Genomic DNA, 18,341 nt, shown 5'->3' with positions numbered 1-18,341 from the left:
TCTACACACTCGGGCCGAGTCTCACCCACGAATGAACCTATTCCTGTACCCTGCAGCCACAAATGCAGCACGCGACAATTCATACCTCACACCACCCATACTCCAAGAGTGCCGCACCACATTTGATGGGGTTTAAAGTAGGAGACAACCAATCTTAGAGAGAAATATATATATTTACAGATACATATATGTATGAGGCTGGAGTGATAGCATAGCAGGTAGGGCGCTTGCCTTGCACGCAGCTGACTAGGGTGACCCCGGTTCAATTCCTTCACCCCTCTGGAAGAGCCCGGCAAGCTACCAAGAGTATCACTGCCAAGTGTGGTCTCCAAACCAAAACATAATTTTTTTTTTAAATTAGGGACAGAGAGACACACTGTTTCTTTGCACAAAGTTGGCCACTGTTCAGTCATACCCCTTCACCCCACCTGCACCACACGGCAAAGCCTGGCAAGCTACCCATGACGCATTCAATATGCCAAAAACAATACCAACAAGTCTCACAATTTGTTGTGAGATGTTACTGGTGCCTGCTCAAGCAAAATCTATGAACAATGAGAGAAGAGTGACAGTGATATATTTATATAAGGTAAACACACACAAGGCTCATCCTTTATCTACATGTTAATGATCTCTTATAGAAGGGCTTAAATGGCCCCTGAGTAAAATACAACAATCTTCACAATCTTTCCTCTAGGGAATCTTTTTTTGTAGCATTTTCAGCGGTTTTTCATAACAAAGAATACAAAATAAAGTAGTTCAGTGCTGCTTTGGGGCAGGGGTTGGGGTTCAGGATGGAAGCATCCAAAATATGGTGGTGGGAACGTGTAATGGTGGTGGGATTGGTGCTTGAATAGTAAATGTAATCAAGTATTGTGAACTACTTTAGAAAATAAAAAAGTTTTTAATGAAAAAAAGGTCCCAATAAAAGCCTTTGTATTGTAGTTCATAATTATGTAATGATTAAAACTATAGCAGAAACTGAAAAAAAAAAAAGTATTGTTCCCGAGTATTTCTCTACTTTCCCCTTCAGACTTATTTTCCTTTTTTTTTTTCTTTTGGGTCACATCCAGTAGTGCACTAGGATTTACTCCTGGGTTGGTGCTTGAGGGGGGACCATAGGGATCCTGGGGATCAAAGGCAGAGCTTCCTGCGTGCAAAGCAGGCACTTCAGCCCTCTGAGCCGCCTCCTGGCCCCCAAACTTGTTTTTCAAGATGGAGCACAAAACATGCCAGCTATTGGTGAGAATAGTTAAAAGAAACCCCAGGCCCTATTCGGAACAGAACATTGCTTTCCTAACCTTCGTTCTTCCCCAGAGGACCAGCAGGAGGGCGCAGCCTGGTGAGTGGAGAGAGGCCTCCCCACGCTCTCCCCCCGGCCCTCTTCCCTGGAGCACAGAGTGACTGCCAGAGGCTGCTGGCTTGTAGGAGCAAAGAGAAAACTACTAGCCTCCTTCCATGATCTTTGAATGTTTCATTATTTTTTTTGGGGGGGGGGTGGTCCATACCTGGCAATGCTCTGGGGTTACTCCTGGCTCTGCACTCAGGAATTACTCCTGGCACAGCATAGGGGACCATATATGGGATGCCAGGGATTGAGCCTAGTTGGCTGCATGCAAGAAGGCGAGTGCTCTACCCACTGTACCATCTCTCCAGCCCGTACATGTTTCATACTTTTTTGACATTACTTTAGCATACAGTGTTTTGAGACCTAAAATTTGGGAGTATTGAGGGGGAGGGGAGAGGAGCATTATCGTTTTCTTTGTGCAGTTTCTAATCCATTCATGAAGTGTCTGATGAAGTTCACCCTACAATACATCCGTTTTGTTATCAAGTCACTCATTAGTCAGTGCTGAGGGAGGTGTTTACCCATCCTGTGGGAGGACTTGCTGTAGGCGTTGAGTTATGTATTCTGGGTAGCGTTTGATCTGTATTTTGGCTAAAAGTGCATTTTTCTAACACGTGTTCTTCTTGATCTGCCCCAGGGCTGGACTGGTCTGAAGAGAGTGGGGAGGAACTGGAGGACTCGGAGCAGACCTCACCCTACCAGGTTGCGTGGTCCGTCCGAGAAACGCTCAGATATGAAAGAAACATGTGAGTCTTCCCCCCCCCCCCCCTCTCTCTCTCTCTCTCTCTCGCTCGCTCTCTCTCCTCTCTCTCTCTCCCCTAGGATTACTGAAATGGAGAAATAGATTTAGGTGGAATGTAGTACATTTTTTTAGGAAAGCTGCTTTTCTTTCATTGAAGGTGACATTAGTTGCAACTGTTAATAGGTTTTCTATAGTTTTTCACTTCAGCAACTGTGTATCATGCCACACTCTTCACCAAATGTTCAGTCATTCTCCAAGGACAGCCAGTTAGCTTCCCTTACTGGTTCTACCCACATTCCCCCTTCCCCTCTGGTAACTATCCAACTAGTTAGATTGAAGGGTTTGATTGTGTGTGTGTGTGTGTGTGTGTGTGTCTGGGGGGGGAGGGAGAGGGAGGGGGAGAGACAGTAGAGAGGAGAGGAGAGAGAGAGAGGATAAGAGTTGCCTTTTTCCCCAAAATGAGTGAACCACAGGGTATTTGCCTTTCTCTTTCTAATTTCATGCAGTCTAATTCACTTAAGGTCTTCCATGTTGCCACAAATCGCAAAAGTTTGTCTTTTGAAAAGGAGTGTTGGGTCACACTTGACTCTGTTCAGGGCTTACTCCTGTCTTAGTGCTTAGAATTGCTCAGTGCTGCATGGGGAACCATATGGTGCCAGGGATCAAACCCTCGGCCCGCCATGCGAAGCATGCACTCTAGTCCTTTGAGCTATCTCCCCAGCCCACGATTGTGTCTTTTATGGCTGGAGTATAATTCCGTTATGTTTATATATCACATCTGCACCACCTGTCATTGGGCACTGTTGGACAGTTTCTGTAATATGGCTTTTAATTTCCTGGGGTCAGAACTATTCTCCATAGGGGCCACACCAATTTCCATTCCACCAATAGTGCATGAGGTTACATTTTCTCCATTTCCTCTGTTTCTTGACTTATTTCCAAACATGTATTTAATTAAAAAAAATAAAGTATAAAGGTCTGAAGTACTAGTAAGTCATGCTTTTCAATAATTGTTTTAAAATAAATATTCAAAGCAATTTCAAGGGAGGGAGGCAATATTGGGGTCACACCTGGCTGAACTCAGGGGCTTACTCTTGGCTCTGTGCTTAGGGATCATTCCTGGTGGATCTTCTGTGCCTCATATCAGTGCCATGGATCAAACCTGGATTGGCTTCATGCAAGGCAAACACCTTTCCTGTGACACTATCTCTGTGGCCCCAAATATTAATATTTTGGGGTTTTTATTTTGGGGCCACCCCTGTTGGTGCTCAGGAGAGTGTTCGAACTCTCTGCTTGGGGAGTGCTACATCTGGCAGTGCTCCAGGGACCGTGTGGTCCTGGAGATCAAACCCAGAGGCTACCTGCTTATGAAACATGTGTGCAGCCTCTTGAAATTCTCTCCGTCTCTGTATTTTGTTATTTTTCTATTTTGTTATTTTTTCCCCTTCCCCCACTACCTTTGTTGTAGTGATATTTTGATGACTGGGAGTTGCACACACTTGCAGCTCTTCACTTTACTGGGGGGACACACTGGGGGCTGAGGTGCTCACCAGGTGTGCTCGCTCTTTAGTCCTAACATACATGGGGGTGTTGCGGTGCTTGTATTTGTGTCCACCAGGGCTCAAACTTTCTGGCTGGGGTGCTTATGCATCGTTTTTAGTTGCAGTGCTTGCACACACCTAGCTGCAGTACAGTTGGAAATCACCTGTGGCACCAGGGTCACAGGATCGGCACTTAACAGTGGCACTGGGCAGGGAACTCAGGACCATATGCTTGGCAGATACAGATTCCAAGACACTGAGTCACCCCTCTGGGTTCCCAGTCTTAATTTCCTTCAACCTCCTCCAATCCATTTTTCTGGACGAATTTGGTTTTTGTACCTTTCTCATTTATTGCTGAAGGGATCAATTATAATAGAGGAGCCGGAGAGACAGTACAGCGGGTAGGGCACTTGCCTCGCACATGTCCCTAACACCGTGTATGGCCCCCTAAGGCCCACCAGGCAAGATCCTTGAGTGCAGAACTAGGAGTAAGCCCTGAGCACCAGATTGGTGTGGCACCAAAAAAAAAAAAAAATAGAATTGAAAGGGGCCATAAACTTTTGATGCAGTTTCCTTTTTTAACAGGAGAGAAAACCCTGTTGATAAAGGATCTTGTCATCAGTCACTCCAGGGTTTCCGAGGAGTCCCACTGTTTGCTCCTTCCATGTCTCTCTAGCCCCTTCCCAGCTGGAAATAGTGTTTTATCTTCATTGCTATCTTCTGCAAGATTGAGCTGTTCTTGAATATTCCTAATGCACCCAAAATGCTTTTAAAAATAATTATATTAAAGGTTCTGATACCTACCTTTTAGAAAGTTGTTTACTTATAGCCTTCTTCAGTCTTTTTTGAACGTCTTAGGAATGTAATTGCTTTTCTAAGGCCTGTAGAAGGTTAATGCATAGTGCCCCTTCAGTGTTAGTGAGAGAGCTAATTTTCTCTTTTGAAAAAAGCAGTTGCCTACTGTTCTACACTGGCAGTGTGACAGTGCTGAGATAGATCTTGTTCTTCAGGGCCCAAAGATGACTGACAGACTCAATTAATTATTCCTGCTTTTACAATATTGTGACTTGAACAGTATTTTGTAAAATTGAAGGGAGATTAACTCTCTGCCCTAGGTTGGCTCCTAAAAGTTTATAGTACTTTCTTTGTACCATTGTACATTCTAGGGTATGGTTTTTCCACTTATAGACCTTAAAATGTGGTTTATTTGTTTCCTCAGGGTCATATTAGGCTTAGAAATTGATTCACAGGTCTACTGTGTAAATCAACATGCCTGTTTATAGTAACAAATAGAATCATCAAATAATACAAATGATCACTGAGCAAATGAAAAAATTATTTGGTAATGAGATTAGAATAAGAATTAGTGAGATTTGTAGCCAGTGAAGTATGATGACCTAATGATGTGTATCTTTTCTCTTTTGGAATTTACCTCCTCAATAGTTGTCTCTCCCTTCCATACTGTATAATATTTGTTCTCTCTCTGAAGTTCCACTTTATTTGTCATTTAATAATTTTTCTTTATCGTGATGCATTTTTTTCCCCCTTTCAGCTGGAAGTATAGTTGAGCTTAAGCTATTTTAGTTGTAAGTACTAACAGTCATGCTTCCTAATGTGATACTCCAATCAGCTTAATGAGATTGTTGATTAATTTTACAAATTTATTTTCAATGTGTTAATACAAGGAAATGCTCAGCACAATACTTGCTACATGGAAATAATAAGTGATGAGTCCTATTTTAATTTTTAAGAAAACCTGCTCTATATTGGGAGAATTTGCTATTGATTAGAAGTAATGTGTATTTCATTTCTGCTTCCTATGTCCAGTGTCTTTTTTTTGGGGGGGGGGGGGATCACACCTGGCAATGCTCAGGCAGTGCAGTGGCTCTGCACTCAGGAATTACTCCTGGTGGTGCTCAGGGGACCATATGGAACACCAGGGATTGAACCCAGGTCGGCCGCATGCAAGGCAAATGCCCTGCCCGCTGTGCCATCGCTCCGGTCCCCCAGTTTCAAAGGAAGTGTTTTGTTATTTAGAATTGTGGCCACTTATTTTTTTCACCTTCATACCATTTGACTTTGCTAACTTGTTTTCTTGTTGACTACCATGGTTGGTTGCTTTCCTGGTTTTTCTTTCCTGTCAATATAATCAGTATATTTTTCTCCTTTTTTTTTTTTAAATAACAAGTAATTACTCATCGCCTAGCTATCACTTGAATCTTGTCCCCTTCATTTTCTCTCCATTCATTCATTTATTCACTTAGGCATCCTTTCTGATTGAACTCTTGTTATGCACCAGTGATAAAGCACTTTATTCTTTCTTCATTTGGGTGGAGCTGGGATTGAATTGCTTTATCATCCCTTTGGCACTACACCCAGTGTCTGTTACTGTACTGGAACCTCTCTCTGTTCTTAAGCTAACAATACAACGTTATTCCATTTCCTCCTTGCAGTTTACTGTCCTGCAGTTTTTTGTTTGGGAACCATACCTGGCAATGCTCAGGGCTTACTCCTGCTCTCAGGGATCACTAATGGCAGTGCTCAAGGGACCATGTGGGATGCCAGGGATTGAACCCTGGTCTGCTGTGTGCAAGGGAAGCGCCCTACCCACTGTATTCAGTCTCCAGCCCTGACTATCCTTTATTGTACCTTACTTATTGTGCAAAAGTATCACAGAAAGGGGAACTGTAGAAAATTGGCCTGATGTCACCTGTCCATTTTATCTTCAGGAAGATTTTTTCATTAACATTTTTTCAGTGAGTTAATTGGGTTTTGCGGGGTCAGGAATTGAGGTTGAGAATGCTTTGATCACTGTTTTTCCCGCAAAGAATCTGTTCATGAGTTTTCTTGTGCAATTAGGATTGTGCTTCAAGTATTTGAGAAAAAGTTTGGCTAGTTTTCTTGGGTTTTTTTTTTTTTTAGTTATAGATGGTCATGTCATAGAATCTCTCAGGCTTTTGTACCTGTGTCAGTAGCAGAAACAAGCTGATATCTTAAAAATATTACTAAGAAACAGTTATTTGAAAAGGAAAAAAAAGTCATTTTTCCCACGAACACCTCAACTTTTCAAATTTCTAGCGGTGTCTTTGATAGAAAAAAGTTCTTAATTTTTGTGGGTTTTTTGTTTGTTTGTTTGTTTATTTCATGGCCACACTTATCTCCTGGTGGGGCTCAGAAGGGTCATATGTTGTGCCTGGGATTTGAACCAGGGTCAGTAGGATGCAGTCAGCCCCCTTCCTTCCTTCCTTCCTTCCTTCCTTCCTTCCTTCCTTCCTTCCTTCCTTCCTCCCTCCCTCCCTCCCTCCCTCCCTCCCTCCCTCCCTCCCTCCCATTTGGGGGCTTTTGGACACATTCTGCAATGCTTGGGTCTTACTCCTGTCTCTGCGCTCAGGAACCACTCCTGGCAGTGCTCAGGGGACTATATGGGATGCTAGGGACCCCTAGCATCCCATATAAAACAACATAACATCCCATAACAAAACAACAGCTTTGTTGGCTGCATGCAAGGCAAACACCTTAGCTGCTGTATTATCTCTCTGACCCACTCCCTCCAAGTTTTCTTTTTAAAGAATCAGCTTTTAATTTCATATATTCTCATTATTTTATTTTTAATTTCTATTTTTTTGTTATTTCTTTAGAGTTTGTCTTGAATCTGTTTATTTTTGTTTTGCTTTTGTTTTGGGGGGGGGGGGGGTGTCACACCTGGTGGTACTCAGGGAGTACTGCAGGCTCTGTCTGTGCTCGGGGATAATTCCTGGTGGTGCTGAGAGACCTATATGTGGTTCCCAGGGATCACATCCTACTTCCTGAATTTGAAGCATGTGCTCTAGCCCTTTGAGCTGTGTCCCCTGTTCTTTTATTAGAGTTTTTTTTTTTTTAAGGTGATGGCTTAAGCTGGTTATACCTGAGTGTTTTTTGTTTATTTGTTTTGGTCTTTGGACTACTCCCAGTAATGCTCAGGGGTTACTTCTGACTCTGTGCTCAGGAATTACTCCTGGAAGTGCTCAGGGGATCTTATGGGATGCTAAGGGTCAAACTCAGGTTGGCCACCTGGAAGGTAAACACCCTGGCCTCTGTATTCTCTTTTTAACTCCCAAATTTGAGATTTTTTTAAAACCAGTTAAAGCTGTTCTAACATAGATATTTGTTACATCATGTCCCTATAAGCATCAGTTTAGCTGCACCTTACAATTTTGATATGGCATGTTTTTGTGTTTTCAATTTGTACTTTGTTTTATTTTGGAGCAATTCCTGGCAGTGTTCCGGGGGCTTTGGGGACCATGTGCAGTGTCAGGGATGAAACTGTGGTAGTCTACATGCAAGGCAAATGTTCTACCTCCTGTTCTCTCTCTTCAGCTCCTAATCTTTGTTTTGGGGCCACACCCGGTGGTGCTGAGGGGTAATTCCTGGCTGTTAATCAGCAATAACCCCTGGTGGTGTTTAAGGGTCTAGCTGTGGTTGGCTAAATGCCAGGCAAGTGCCTTAACCTCTGTACTGTCTTTGCCCCTTATTTTTTTAAGAAATTATTCTGTGGGTTACTTAAAAATTATTTTTAATACTTGTTTCCAAATATTTGGTGATTTTCCAGGTATTGATTGGTTTCTAATTTAGATCTACAGTGATGGGTCCAGAGATACAGTACAGCGGACAGTGTGCTTGCCTTTCATGAGACTGATTTGGGTTCATTCCCACACCACATGTGATCCCCTGAGCCCTTCCAGCAGTGAACAGACCCAGGAGTAAGCAGCTGGGTGTGGCCCCAAAACCAAATTAAATGGAATATAAATAAATATGTCCACAGTGATCATATAGCATTTAAATTTTATCCTGTTCTGTATATATTAGATCAAGTTAATAGTGTTTTTCAAGTCTTCTGTGTCTTTTTTGATTGTTCTGCTTGTCCTATCAGTTATCTAGAAGACAATACTGAAATCACTGCTTGTAGATTTTTCTTTTTAGTCCTGTCTATTTAACGTCAGACACTTTCTAGTTATTAAATGCATAAACATTTAATATTGTTCTATTAATAAAATGTTCATTAAAAATCACTATCTCAGCAATAGTATTTGCTCTAACACCTTATTTTATGTGACATTAATACAGACACCTCCGCTTTTTTGAAAAGAAACTGCAGAATGCATTTTGATTTACTTTTAATTTGTAAACTTTTAGACAACTTTTAAACTTTTAGACAGTTATGTTCACGATAGTGTTTCAAGCTTGCAGTGCTCCTGCAGCACCTCCACCAGAGGGTCCCCTCACCCCTCTCTCCTGGGCCCCTGCCCCCACCACGACCCCCATTTCTGTAGTTCTGTAGATCAGTTCTCAGATTCTGCTCCAGCTTTCTTTTGATTTCTGTTAACTTGATTTTTTTCAGTCATTTCACATTTAACCTATTTCTATCTTAAAGTGAGGAGTTTTTTTTTGTATTTTTTTTTAATGGCAGCTCATAGTTGGGTCTACTCTGGCCATCTCTTGTTTGGATTGTTCAGATCCTGTTGATCTGTCTCTTCAGCCATGCTCTCATTTTTTTTGTGTTTTTAAGAGGAGGTGGCAGGATTTGGGCCATGCCTGGTAGCACTAGTGGGCCATTTATAGGCTCTGTATTTAGGAGTTGAACCCCTACCAGTGCTCAGGGGATCATGTGGTGGTGCTGGGGATTTGAATGACAGTTGGCCACATGTAAGGAACTATAGAAACCTTTATTCTATAGTATCTCTCTGGCCCGGACCCATGCCTTCATTTTAATTTGTGTGGGTTTTTTGGTTTGTTTGTTTGCTTGGGTTTTGGCCACAGCCACAACCGGCAATGTCTAGGCTTATTCCTGGTTCTGTGCTCATGGATCACTCCCAGTGGGACTCGGGGGACCATCTAGGGTGCCTGTGATAGAACCTGGGTCAGCCGCATGCAAGGCAAGTGCCTATCCTCCTCTGTATTATCGCCCCTCATGACTCATGCCTTCATTTTTTTTTTAAAAAAAGATACTTACTTATGCTGACATTAAACCCTTTGTTTTAGGGTTTTGGGTTTTTTTTTCCCTTCTTTTTTTTTAATGGGGGGGGGGGTGAAGGAGACACTCCTGGCAGTTCTCAGGACTTACTCTTGACTGAGGGATCCCTCCTGGGAGTGTTCAAGGGACCATCTGGGTGCTAGGGATGGACCGGGGGTTGGGATGGAACAGGGGTTGGCTGCATTCCTTTCTCTCTCTGATCATCAATTTTTTAAAAATTTTTAAACTTTATGTTAGGCACCATGATTTACAATATTGTTAATTTTGGATAGGATTTCAAGCATACAGTGTTCTAATATCACATCTCCACCCAGGCATCCTCTTAATCGCCCTTTTCCTGGTCTTCCTCTTTTATTTCTCAATCAATATCTTTTTTGCATTATTTCCACAAGGAGGTCTGCTGTCCTCTTAGAATTACTTGATTCTTGTCATACGTGTATCTTGTCTAAATTTAATTCCAAACTCCTTGAAACATTTGCTTCTCCTCTAATAGTAATTGGCAACGTAGACAGAGTAAATGATGAATGTTGAATAAGTGAAAACTGAAAGAAGCTTCAGTAAAGGATTTTAAGTTAGTAGAAGCTATCTTGAAAAGAATCCATTGCTTGGGACAGATGCCAAATAGAAACTTTCAGAGTCCACTATAAAAAACACTTGGGCTATTCTGATAGAAACACTTGAGCAAGAAAAACCAAGCAACAATCTGCAGAAGAGTACCTGTCTTCTGTAATGGCACATGGGTGCCGTTTACTTAAGATAGAAGAGAAAGAAAGTAAAATAACACAGGTCTGTTTTCAGGGAGACTAAAAACTAGTCCTCACAGTGAAAAGTGAAATCCCAGTTGATTCATACAAAAGTGCCTTGTAGAACTGCACTGCTAGCATTTTCTTGTTGATCCTCAATGGGCCCTCCCCATTGTGCATCGTAGTAACAAAACTCAAGTTCCTATATACATATACACAAGATACACAAGATATACTATATAGGATATTTCATGTCATTATAAAAGATAACATGCTGTAGCACGAACGTGATGTCTACAGTCAAAGTGGTGAGACCTTGGAAACCAGTGCATCTGAAAGTCAGCCCTTCAATAACCCTCTCTGTAGGTCATACCAAAAATAGATCAGTCGGATCTATCTTTTATGAAATTATGTCGAGAGTCTCCGCATAACTGCCATGTCATTTGCACAGACATTTTTGTAAGGAAAGGTAAAGAAACTATATACTCCCCAAGAATCCCGTGTCACTCAAAATGTAGAAGACACTGATACATTCTGTGTCTGATTATGACTGGCTAAGGTTAAGCTGCTGCTTCTTTTTTTTCAAAAAGGTTAAATTGTGGGCTGGAGCAATAGCACAGCAGGTAGGGCGTTTGCCTTGCAAGTGGCCAACATGGCCGACCCGAGTTCGATTCCTCCGCCCCTCTCGGAGAGCCCGGCAAGCTACCGAGAGTATCTTGCCCGCATCGCAAAGCCTGGCAAGCTCCCCGTGACGTATTCAATATGCCAAACACAGTAACAAGAAGTCTCACAATGGAGACGTTACTGGGCCCGCTCGAACAAATCGATGAACAACGGGAGGACACTGCTACAGTGCTTTGTGTCACTCAATAAAGAAAACTACTTTTAAAAAAAAAAGGCTAAATTGTGTCTTTCGCCTTACTTATTGAAATATTGGGTTTTTCATGCCATTGGAATTCGCTATCTTTAATTTTGCCGAAGTGTGTGCTCACATTGCCGCCGCCACCCTCCCTTGCCCACTTTTCCCTTTCCAAAGTGATCCTGAATTGTAAGAAGTGTTTCACTTCTCTCCTTGTATTTCCAGGTCAGATGATGACGATACAGAGAGTAGGAGCTCCAGGGTGACCCAACTTTGCACTTACTTTCAGCAGAAATATAAGCACCTCTGCCGCCTGGAGCGGGCAGAATCTCGTCAAAAGAAATGCCGGCACACATTTCGGAAAGCGTTGCTGCAGGCGGCCAGTAGGGAGCCTGAGTGTGCCGGGCAGCTGATACAAGAACTGCAGAGGGCTGCATGCAGTCAAACCAGGTGAGAGTCCCCTGCCGCCGGCTTTTCACAAGACCCTCTCTCCACCTCCTTCTGCCGTTTTTTTAAGAGGATAGTTGAGACACAGTGGACAGTGCATTTTAGTTTGCTTTTGTTAGGTGAAGTTCTGTAACAGTAGCCAAAAAAAAAACAAAACCCACGAACTGATGGTAAAATTAAGATATTCTCATTTTGCTAATACTAATACTGCTTTCTGTTTTAAATTTGATGAATACTTATTCAATGAAGATTTGACAGTGTTGTCTGTCTTTGAACAAGACCATGCTGAGGATGAGAGATAGCTCAGAGAGCTGTAGTACAGGGATCACTCAGGCATCTCAGCCAGCAGTGCTCAGGACTTACTCCTGGCTCAGCTCAGGGATCACTTCTGGTGGGCATGGTGGACCATTTGGGGTGCTGGAGATCAAACACCAGTTGGCTCCTTGCAAGGCAAGTATCTTGCCTGCTATATCAACTCTATTTTTTTTTGATGTGTAATCTACATATGCTTTTTTTTTATTAGTGAAACACCATGAGGTACAGTTGTAGACTTACAAGTTGTTGTGCTTGGGTTTCGGTTATACAATGATCAAGTACCCATCCCACCACCAGTTCCCATTCTCCACCCCCACCAATCCCAGTATCCCTCCCACCCCCCATTCCCCATTCCACCCTGCCTCTGTGGCAGGGCACTCCCTTTTGTTCTATCTCTCCTTTTGGGTGCTGTGGTCTGCAGAAGAGACATTGGGTGGCAATCATTTTCTGTCTATAGACTACTTTCAGCATGCATCTCCCATCATATCAACTCTTTAGCCCCAAATAACAAATTTATAAGCACGACATTTTTTGTTTTGATTTGTTTGGGAGCCTCACTCCAGCAGTGCACATGAATTACTCCCGACTCTGCTCACAGGTCCCTTCGTACAGTGCCCGGGGTGATGTGTGGTGCTGGGGATCAAACCCAGGCCTCCCTCATGCAAAGTTCGTTCTCAGATCGTTGAACGATTTCTCAGGCCTCTAAAAGTTGACATATATTTTTAACTAAAAAATAGTCTTTTCTATTTTTTTTAGTATTAAAAACTTTTTCTTTCTAGGTGTCTGAAGAGACAGGACAGTGGGCAGGGAGCTTCCCTTGCAAGTGACCAACACAGATTCAACCCCCACTTCCCCAAATAGTCCCCTGAGCCCTGTCAGGAGTGATCCCTGAACACAGAGCCAGGAGTTAGCCCTCAGCACTGCCAGATATGACTCAAAAACCAAATAAATAAGTCACTTTGCTTGCTAGTACATTTTATATTAATGCTTACATCATCCTACCTATTACATGTACAAAGTATTTTGTCGCATTGAGGTATTTCAGGGGAGAAAGGAAATTCTGTGTTCATATAATACAGATACTTGTTTGTCGTGCAAAATTTAGAAAAATAAAGAAGTGGTGAAATTTTAATATGATGGTACCAAAAAAATATTATTATCTCATTCTTACTTTGGACAACCTGGCAGGCTACCGAATGTAGCCTGCCCACATGGCAGAGTCTGGCAAACTCCCCATGGTGTACCCAATATGCCAAATACCAGTAACAATGATGGGTCTCCTAAACCTGAAAGAGTCTTGAATATGGCACTTTTTAAAATCTCAGGGCTAGGACGAAGTAGATGTTACTGGTGCCTGCTCAAGGCAATCGATGAACAACAGGTACCAAGACAAAACAAGAACTATGAACGTTTTGATTCTGGTCCTTTTCTTGTGGGGTGTGTGTTGATGTGCCTAAATCTTCAGTGCACCATGGTTTGTATTAAAAACAAACAACTGGAGGGCCAGAGAGAGAGAGTCTAGGGGTTAAATCACCTGCCTTGCATGTTGCCAACCTTGATTTGAATCCTTAGTACCACATCTGGTTCCCCCAAGCCCTGACAGGAGTAAGCTGTGTGATTCCAAAACAACAACAACAACAACAACAACAACAACAACAACAAAACCTTGAGATCATGTTATATGTATTTTAAAAATTTTCTGTTTAATTTCATTTAACATTGAATTATGGCCATATTCTCACATTAATTCTTTGATGGACTTCATACTAGAGAGGATGGTTTAAGATTTTTTCTATTTTATATATGTATTTAGGTAAAGCTTGAGCTATACTATTTAAGTTATATCTATTTTCTTTTTCGTCAAATTTTATTTGGCTTATAGTACTATAAAATATCAGGAGTACAACTGCACAGTTCTAGGTCTATAAGACTCACAGCACCCACCACTAAGTTGGGGTTCCACTGGACTTCAAAATGACCCCTCTGCCCTTCACTCTAGCCCCGGCCCCTTCCCTCAGAGACTACTGTATTTTCAACAGTCTGTCACTTTCATTTTGCCAGTTTATGTCGATTAGTTTTCCCCCCTTTAAAAATATCATAGCTGGTACCAGAGAGACAGTACAGTTGGGTAAGGCACTCGCCTTGCATGTGCCCAACCTGGATTCTGGATTCAATCCCTAACACCACACATATGGTCCCCCAAGCAATGCCAGGCATAAACCCTGAGCACAAAACCAAAACACATTTATCTATAAATGAAAAATAAATAATATGTGTAGAGATATATCTGTATATATACACTTCTGTCCCCCTCTCCAATGTGTGTGTGTGTGTGTGTGTGAGAGAGAGAGAGAGAGAGAGAGAGAGAGAGAGACATTTATGTTCTCAAAGAATGATTTTAAAACATAATTCGTCATTTTGTTTGTTTGTTTGTTTGGGGGCCACAGCCTGTGGTGCTCAGGGTATGGCTGGCCCTGTGCTCGGGGATCACTCCTGCTGGGGCCGGGATGGGGGGGGGGGGTGGTTGACAACCATGAGTGAGTCAGGAATTCAGACCAGGGCCGCAGCAGTCACAGCCACGTACCAGGCAAGTCCTTAACCTTCGTACTGCCTGTTTGGTCTCAAGTCCGTTGCTTTTCATCCCGTTTTCTTCAGTGAAAGACCCATGTATTGAAATTGTAATATTGTCTGATATTTTGATTAGAAATACTGATGTATTGCCATTTGGGAAGTTTGTTTATCTAGGTGTTGAAAATTTAAATAGAATCCTAATTAGACTAGGTATCTTTTGAAATTATTTCAAAATGTAATTATATTCTCTAAGCTAAATCACATGGAATTCTGTTACATATGTTTTTAAGCAGTTGCAATTACCATTTAGCTCGAACTAAACCATATAATTAAAGCTTTAAATTGAATAAAACGTTTTTAAAACATCTCTTTTCAACTAAGAAGACTTCCTGGTTTTGGACCATCCCCTGAGACAGTGATCCCTGGCTCTCCTCAGGGGCCAACCTGACAGGGCTCATGGGGTTGCATGTGGCGCTGGGGTTGAACCAGGGTCAGCTGTGTGCAAGATACATGTCTGACCTGCTCTACTTTCTCTCCAAGAAAATAGTTTAAAAGGCTTAGTTCTACATTGAGTTTGTTTTTGGGCTGGAGCAATAGCATAGTGGTAGGGCATTTGCCTTACAAGCGGCCAACATGGCCGACCCGAGTTCAATTCCTCTGCCCCTCTCGGAGAGCCTGGCAAGCTACCAAGAGTATCTCGCCCGCATGGCAGAGCCTGGCAAGCTCCACGTGACGTATTCGATATGCCAAACACAGTAACAACAAAGTCTCCAATGGAGACGTTACTGGGCCCGCTCGAGCAAATCGGTGAACAACGGGAGGACCGTGAGTTTGTTTTATTTTTTTTGCTTATATTTTTTTAAATGACAACCTTAAGTGTGAGTGTATTTATATATTTGTGTGTGAGAAGTTTATACTCCTAAATATTAGCAGTGGTATCTTTAGACACTGGAATTAATGGTAAATTAAAAGTCAGAATAAGGGGGTTGGGATTGTAGCTCAGCAGTACAACACTCACCTTCATGTAAGGCTTTGGGTTCAATCCTCAACACCAAAAAAAACCCCCAAAAGTTAAAATAATTGTCTGTCTAAATCTAATGTTTTTATTTGTTTGTTTTGGGGTCATACCCAGCTATGCTCAGGGGTTACTCCTGGCTCTGCACTCAGGGATCACTCCTGGTGGTGCTTGAGTGAAAATTTGGGGCGCTGAGAACCGAACCTGGGTCAGTCGCATTTAAGGCAAACAGCTTACCTGCTGTACTGTCTCTCCAACCTGTAATTCTAACTTTTTATGATAAACTGAGTCACTTGAGGAAAAAGGAGTTTAAACAAAACATAAGTAAAAAATAAACTTGTGCTTGGAGGTTATTAATCATATTTCGTATGTTATTTTTTAAAATTTCATTTTAATTCTGTTTACTTAGTTTTTATTATATTTCCTATAAGAAAGTAACTAGGCTGGAGTAGTAGTACAGTGGGTAGGGCATTTGCCATGCACATAGCAGACCTCAGTTCAATCCTAGCACCACATATGGCCCACAAGCACCACCAGGAGTGACCCCTAAACCCAGAGCCAGGAGTAAACCCTGAGCACTGCCCAGTAGAGCCCAAGTACCCTTACCCTACCTGCTCTTACCACCACCGCTGTCCCCCATCTTAAAAAAAAAAAAGAAAAAAAAAAAACAGAAAGCAAAACATTTGGGCCGGATAATGCAGAGGTTTAGGCACTCGCCTTACATGCAATCAATCCCAATTTGATTCCTGGAAGCACATGGTACCTCAAGCACGAAGCCTGTGGTGACTGCTGAGCACCGAGACAGGAGTAGCTCCTGAACACAACTGTGCCCCCACCCCGAAAAAGAAAGTCACTTATGACCAGGGAAATGATTCACAGGTTAAAGTAGGGCTGGAGACCTGAGGTGATCAACACTGCATGATTCCCCAACACTGCAGGACATAGTCCCCGGACATCACCGTGGTGTAGCTCAAAAGCCAGGAAAAAAAAAAATCCCTGATTTTCAACTTGGTATCTCAAAACAAACAAACGTTCTCCTTTGGGGCATATTTAGGGTGTGTGTGAAACTGTTCATCTGCTGTACTGTATGCTGTGGCAAAAGCCTGCAGTGACCGGGCTCAGCTTGGGAGCCTGGCACCTTTCCTCAGGAGGGGGCAGTGTCTGTTGCAGGGCAGCCTGGAGGTCACAGCTTTCTTACTCGGGGACTGAGAGACAGTGGCAGATAGCCCAGTTCTATGAGCTTATTGTGCTGTGGACTCAGCTTCATTGGAGAGTCTTATCTTTATTATAATGTCTGCCTTTCACGCTAGACAGTAATTTCTCTGAGGGCAGGAACAGTGTGTAGTTTGTTTTTAAATCTCCAGTGTTGTTAAATAATTCGATAGAATGAAATAATTGAAGGTCTGTCCTCAACCTGTTGAAAGAATTCACTCAGTTTGACATAGGCTTTAAAACACAGACTTTGAAACAGTGCTCTCTAATATTTAAACTAGATCCTACTTTCTGGTTCTTTTATTTACATTTTTGCAGTTGTTGGGATTGAACCCGAGGGCTCACGCCCGTGACGCATGTACTGAATCCTGAGCTACATCCACGGCTATTATGCTTTGAAGTGCATGATTTCAGTTGAAGCTTTAGTTCTGTCCACCTGAAGCATTGTGTACATTGTGTACATTGAGTATACCATGTTGTTATGTTTTTGTAAAAGATGTAAGAAACTATACTACTAAGTGTGGGGCAGTACACAATTTGGTGTTGTGTCTTTAGAAATAGAAATTTGTGTGTATGATTTTTAATAGAATTATGCTTCTTTAGAAAGTTTTCAAATCACCCTTCAGTGATTAAAAAAAAATTATGATGGTCTGGGAAAACAATTCAAAGGGCTGGAGTCCATGAGTTTGATTCCTGGCCCTGCATATACCCCCAGGTACTGTTCTGCTATCTCCATGTTACTGGTGAGGAAACTGACTCTTCAGCTGGTCTTAAGTATTAAGTTAAAGATAGAGCCAAGATTCATAGCCATATCTCTCTGAGCTAGACTCATTACTTTCTCTACTGCATCACTGTGAAAGAGAAGGGTCCAAAATATCACTTAGAAAACAACAGGTTACGGGACTGGAGCGAAAGCACAGTGGGTAGGGCATTTGCCTTGCATGTGGCCAACCGGGGTTCGATTCCCAGCATCCTATATGGTCCCCTGAGCACTGCCAGGGGTAATTCCTGAGTGCAGGGCCAGGAGTAATCCCTGTGCATTGCCGCATGTGGCCCAAAAAGGAAAAAACAAAAACAAAAACAGGTTAGGACTGGAGAGATAGCATAGGGGTTAAGGGGCTTACCTTGCATCCCACCAATCCTGGTTTGAATCTCTGGCACTGCATATGGTTTCCTGAGTACCATCAGGGGTCACTCCTGAGCCAGGAATAGCCCCTGAGCACCACTGACTGTATCCTAATAGACCCCCTTTCCAAGAAAACCCAAGCAAGCAAAAGATGTAGATCTCTGACAATGTAAATATAATCAAAACCAAGATCATGACGCCAGAGCTATAGAACAGCATGTAGGGCCCATGCCTTAGATGCTTCCATCTCGTTTCAATCACTGGCAGTACCCCATATTGTCCCCTGAGGCCACCAGGAGTGATCCATGAGCACAGAACAGGAGTAAGCCCTGAGCACCATCGGATGTGACCCACAAAAGCAAAATCAGAAGTCAGAACCTCTTACTGTAATAGTTTTTAATTTTGTTAGTAG

General features: G+C 42.4%; 1 protein-coding gene across 4 annotated transcripts in view; it reads left to right on the top strand.

Moving 5' to 3' along the window:
• INO80D (INO80 complex subunit D) overlaps positions 1–18,341 on the top strand; it is a 72,774-nt gene that overhangs the window by 42,240 nt on the left and 12,193 nt on the right. For all 4 annotated transcript variants that reach the window (XM_056111640.1, XM_056111639.1, XM_056111637.1 and 1 more), the window contains 2 exons: positions 1,986–2,094; positions 11,469–11,693. In XM_056111640.1, coding sequence (XP_055967615.1) covers positions 1,986–2,094; positions 11,469–11,693 — 334 coding nt within the window. The remainder of the gene's footprint in view (positions 1–1,985; positions 2,095–11,468; positions 11,694–18,341) is intronic.

Source organism: Sorex fumeus, unplaced genomic scaffold, assembly GCF_029834395.1.
Source record: "Sorex fumeus unplaced genomic scaffold, SorFum_2.1 ptg000014l, whole genome shotgun sequence".
NCBI classification, from domain to species: Eukaryota; Metazoa; Chordata; class Mammalia; order Eulipotyphla; family Soricidae; genus Sorex; species Sorex fumeus.
This window is presented reverse-complemented; position numbering and strand designations above follow the sequence as displayed.